The sequence below is a fragment of the Agrilus planipennis genome, unplaced genomic scaffold (genome assembly GCF_000699045.2).
Source record: "Agrilus planipennis isolate EAB-ADULT unplaced genomic scaffold, Apla_2.0 scaffold33, whole genome shotgun sequence".
NCBI lineage: Eukaryota > Metazoa > Arthropoda > Insecta > Coleoptera > Buprestidae > Agrilus > Agrilus planipennis.
The window spans coordinates 1,482,441-1,488,135 of NW_020438896.1; the positions used below are offsets into that span (position 1 = coordinate 1,482,441).

General features: G+C 33.5%; 1 protein-coding gene across 1 annotated transcript in view; it reads right to left on the reverse strand.

The window, feature by feature from the left end:
- LOC108744519 (innexin inx1-like) overlaps positions 1–4,733 on the reverse strand; it is a 16,869-nt gene extending 12,136 nt beyond the window's left edge. Inside the window, exon 1 of the mRNA XM_018480335.2 lies at positions 4,572–4,733. Coding sequence (XP_018335837.1) covers positions 4,572–4,673 — 102 coding nt within the window. The 5' untranslated portion in view covers positions 4,674–4,733. The remainder of the gene's footprint in view (positions 1–4,571) is intronic.
- Positions 4,734–5,695: the final 962 nt, after the last annotated feature.

Sequence of the window (5,695 nt, forward strand, 5' to 3'; positions counted from 1 at the left end):
AGTCAGAGACATATTAGAGGCAGAAACAGGAGTTAGAAGGGGTAGAGGTAGACCTAGATTAGATTACTGTTCGCAAATAGTTAAGGATGTGGGCTGTTCTAGTTTTAGGGAAATGCGAAGTTTAGCCCAGGATAGGAAAGAGCGGAGGTACGTGTCCAACCAGTGTTAGGACTGACGACCTTATGATGATGAACATTTTTGGCACAAACCTATACGCTGATATAAATCATCATCCATTTCTCCATGTATTGAGGTATTGTTATACATAAAATTATGTTATATTTTTCTTTGCGAGTGACAAAGCTTAATTCGACTATTTTTTCTATAAGAAGTATCGATTACTGTGTGATGTAAAAAATTGATGGTAAGAGATTTATTATAATATTGTGGTCATTAACTTTTTGCTCCTTCTTTGTCGGTTAAAATTACTTCCCAGATTTTAAAGCGTTACTCTATATTATGTACTTACCAATTTCCTAAAGGTCGACAAAAAACTAGCGAATTAAAATTACATTTCGTTTTTAGATCACGAACTTGAAGGGTCATTGAAGTTTAGTTTGCATGTGAATGAACTTTCACAAAAATATTTAATACAGGTACTTATATTTATTTTAATAGTAAAGTAAGATAAAAACAAAATTGCATTGCAGATTATAAAGTGAAATTACAGATTTTATTTTCAAGTTATCAGTTCCGTATAATAAACGTTTTTGAGTAAGATATTGCACTATTATCTAGAATATTTTTCGTTATAATTTCTAAATTGAAATATGTATGTTTAGTAATATTACATTATCGTATATTACAAGAGGAGTTTCCCGCCGTACTTTTTTCATTTTGGCCTTACAAATAATTTATCAAAGGCCATAGAGTCTACTGGACGGCTACAAAAATTGCAGGTGACGAAAAACATTTTCTGAAATATCTCGTAAATTGCATACATTAATTTTGTTTATTATAAAATTTGTTTGTAAGATAAATCTGCATAAAAAAGATCCCATACAAAATTTATGTAGAACCAATAGTTTATGACATGTGGAACCGAGAAAACGTTATTTCAGAAAGATTGCTTTTCGTCATCTTTGACCACCTCTAACTGTTGTGACCATTTGTTTGTATTCATGAACTTTTGATAAGTTATTTGTAAGGCCAAACCAAAGATTTTTTAAAGGTTTAATTTTTTTTTAGGGTTCCGTACCTCAGAAAAAAAACAGGAACTCTTACAGGATCACTTCGTCTGCCTGTCTGTCGAGACCCTCTTTAGCAAGTTGAAATTTATATCAAATACACAGGCCCGAAATCCCTTGGAGATGTGAAATAATCAAACTTGTAAGTCAACGCAATCAAATGATACGGCCGTTTATGCCGCACATTTTGACACTCGCAATGGAATCAAATCCTGTAGGTTCTTCCCGTTGACATTGAATCATGAAATTGTGCCAAGTTTGGTAAAAAAATTTCAAAGTTTTGCTTATTGTTATATATGTACGATGTACACTATACAAGGTGTGTTATACCATTCGTAAAGCCTTTCTGAAACTGAAAGACTACCCAATTGAAAAATTAATGAAATCAAAATTTTTATTTTTTAACATTATATTTCTTCGGTTTTGGAGGGTGTTGTGCGAGAAAACCAATACGGATTTACTAGCGTCAATAGAAATGTTGACAGTTACTGTCGTATTCCAAAACGTTTTAGCGTAGCCATTCTTTTTTAAACAATTACTATAATCTTCCAAATCTTTTTAAGGTTGCAGTTCCGAAAAGGGGGTCCTACCGATTGGTTTCAAATTTTTACCACAACACTCTTTTAAGACTTGTAGATTTAGAAAAAGATTTTGACGATTTTAAATGGGACAAGATGTTAAATATACTTAAAAATGTAGGGATGAGTTATAGAGGTAGAAGAGTGTACTTAGTTTGTATAAAGAGCAACAGGCAGTTCTAGAGCTAGAGCTGCAATGTAGAGAAGTAAACATTAGGAAGGGAGTCAGACAGTGGATGCACACTGTCATAGCTACTTTTTAATCTACACATTGAAGACGCGATCAAAAGATTAGTATGCTTAGATTTGCAGATGATATAGCAGTATTAGCATCTAGCAAGAAGGTGTTAGAGATAATTTTAAATAAAAAGGAAGCGGTATTGATAAAGCAGTATTGTATTGCAGCGAGCAAACGGGCATACGTGTGTATGAGCGGCTTATCGATTCGCCGACTAGCCGCGGGCGCCTTTCTTCATGTGCGACGTATTTATAAATGTGTGTGTCGTACCTGCGTTCTGGGAAAACAGTTAAACAGGTTAAATAAAAAGAAACTTTCCGGACGTTTCCAGAAAGTTCCCGAAAGGAAACAAAAGAGTATTTAAAGGAAGAGAAAATCGCCGAGAGGGAGAAGAAATAAATTGACCGTTGCAGAAGTGAGTAGAGAAATAAATTGACAGTGATAGCAGTGAAATAAATAGCGCAGTGAATAGTGATACATTAATAATTAGTGTAAACAAATAGTTTTGTTATTATCAGTCTTAAAAGTTAATTTTGTTAAACCCACGAACATTATAGTATGAAGATAAAAGAAAACCATAAATACTGGTATGTAAGGGAAGAAAAAGTAGGGAAAGAGCGAATATAAAGAAAGGATACGAAAAATTAGTGGCCGATTTTCGGTATTTAGGAAGTCAGGACGGAAGTCACTTCTATGCTGGCGAACTGTTAAGGTTGTGGTGTTACAGGCTCATGGTGAGAATACCGTCGATAGAGAAGGTTAGAAATGATGAGATATTAGAAAGGATAGGAGAACAAAAGACTCTATGGAAGTCAATAAGAAATAGGCGAGATAAGCTGGTAGGGCACCTTCTCGGGCATGAAGGAAAAGGAGTTAAGAGGAGTAGAGGTAGACATAGATTAGATTACTATTCGCAAATAGTTAAGGATGTGGGTTGTTTCAGTTTTAGGGAAATGCGAAGTTTAGCCCAGGATAGGAAAGAGTGGGAGTACGTGTCTAACCAGTCTTAGGACTGACGACCTTATGATAATGGCTCTTTTATGGACTGCTTAGATGATGATACCTAAAAGGATTTTTGCGACTAGAATGGAAAAGGGCAAAATAATTATATTTTTCTCTAAGATGATAACTTCAAAATACATTGCTGGAAAAGAAAGCTCTTTTACTTATTGCCTTCAAGTTTTTATCACATAGTGTTTTTATACCTCTTAAAAGCACTACCCAGATTTTTTAACAAAATGGTGGAGGGCGGAACTGTCACCAACCCTAACTTAACCTAACATGAATTAGGTTATTTTGTGTTTTGTTACATTAGGTAGGTTGGGTTAAGGTGTATAGCAGTTACTCCCCACCCCCAAAAAATTCAACTATGTACTTATATGATTACCAAACGGGCGTTACCAAACTGACCTTACTGTGTAAAGACATTCAACTTGTATAACTTAATACATAACCTGTAGCCCTAATGATGCATTGTTACCCCTTTACGTTAGAGTCGTCAAAAATCCTTTTAGGTATCATTATCTAGTCCATAAAAGGAGTATCTACGTGGTAAAATTTTGAAGCCAATCAGAGGGTATCCGTTTTCAGAACTCTAGCCAAATAAACACAAATATACTTACAAAAAGAAGTATTTGCAGTTTCTTTTTTATTATAAGAGAAAAGGCAAAAAGATTTGGGGAAATATTCCTTAAACAAAAAATGTTTTAATTCCTCCGGAAATAGGAAAGTCCATCATTTTGAAACCCTACTTTTTGTGTATCTATATTTTTTAACATTTAACAGTTCTTGACAAATACGACTATGGTTGAAGACAACAGATTTAGACAGAGCTATTTCTGTGAGGATTATACTTTCTGTTTTTGGTAAAGAAAGAAAGTTGTAAGGAAATTTTGCTTTATTACCCTGATAAAAGTGTTTCCTGTCTGCCTTTGTCCTAGTGGACATAACATAATTAAATAATGTCGACGTTGCATTAAAATACATAATTGAACAAGCGCGAACAGTTAAGTGAAAATGACATTTTAAGACACAATGAAACACCATCTACATGTATCCTACGTCAAACAAATCCAGTGTTCCTTTGACCTATTCATTAAAGTAATTACTAAATCTCAACCATTACTTAGGTCAATGTCTTGCCATTTACAAATGAAATATCCACGATTCTTTTTGTGCAGTTATTCTAAGAATTTTATGTTCGACACCGTGGTGGAAAAATGTGTTGAAAAGGATTAAAGTTACAGATTTTACAAAGTTTTTTCAACCACGTTTATTTGAAAATCTTACCTGCCTCTCTGGAAACTGTCCTAAACTAACCGAACTTTTAAAATCTTTTTTAAATAAAGCATAACACTCCCTAAACGCTTTAAATTGTAGTTAGTGGATTTGTGTATATTACATAATTAATTATAACAAGATTTTCCTATACCAGGTCGTATTCTTCAAATGATGATACCGCAATTTGATGATTGCATTTAATAAAATATCCCTGTGTTCAGTTCTCAATTCACTACTAGTGTATATAAAGAAATGGGTTTACTGATAGAAATGGAAATTAAAAATTACCTTTAAATGCTGCATTAAATATTCGATTAAAATTTTTTTCTTCGTCTTCTTTTCTTTTTCATGGCAGATGCCTATATGCAATCCCATAACTAAGGTTTTCATAAGTCCACCTTCCCAAATATCCCATAGGAATTTAGGAGTGTAACAAGCTAGTCCCTGAAAAAATGAAATTATTACATTTTTGCACCCTAAACTACATTATTTATAAAGTATGTTCTCTGAATGCTAATTATATTTTATAATTGTAATTACTTTTGAAATTTATATTTTGTTACAAAAGACTCAATTCGAGGAGTACATACTGGTTTAATTTTTTTTAATGATATTTCGCAGTCGATGTGAGCGATATTTTGAAGAGAATATTCTCAGACCTTTTAAATTGAATTAAAACTGATTCAGCAGTGTTTTCTTAATAAATTAAACCAAGTTAAGTCGCTCTTCGGTGGCCAAGCTTGTTACATAGNTTCCACAGTATTGAACAGCTATCCTGATACACTTTTCTTATTGGTCACAACAGCACATCAATATACAATTGATTTTATCGTCTTCCGTCTTTATCGTCTTTTTCAGGACTTTCCGTCTTTTGTACGTCTTTCGTCTTCTACGCGTCTTTCGTCTTTTTCGCGTCTTTCCTCTTTTATTTTTACTCTTTTTGTTCGTCTGACCTCGATGGCTACTTATTTGCAACTACCCTTCCCCCGCGGTGTTCACCTTCGTTCACATTGGTAAATCCCCTATAATCTGGGACTTGCAAAAACAATTCGAATGAATCAGGAGCGGACAAACTGCAGAAACTCGCTATCGTATTATTAGGATAAATATAACTGTTATAACTTAACGGAAAGAAAAATAAAACAAAAACCCACATATTTAGGACATCAATGCAAGTGAAGTCGAGGGGGAAATCTATCGTGAAATTTCTATGCACATCTACAGAGGTACAGAAAGGGACACAGAGTATCTTTTATTCAAAAAGATACACTGTACCCGAGCGATAGAAAAAATTAATTTTATGTAGTCGTCAATGATTTTTGACACGTATTTATATCAATAAAAACCTAAAAACTAGCCAAAATTAGATTTGCTAAAAAAATCACGATTTTTATCAATCTTGGCTAATTACA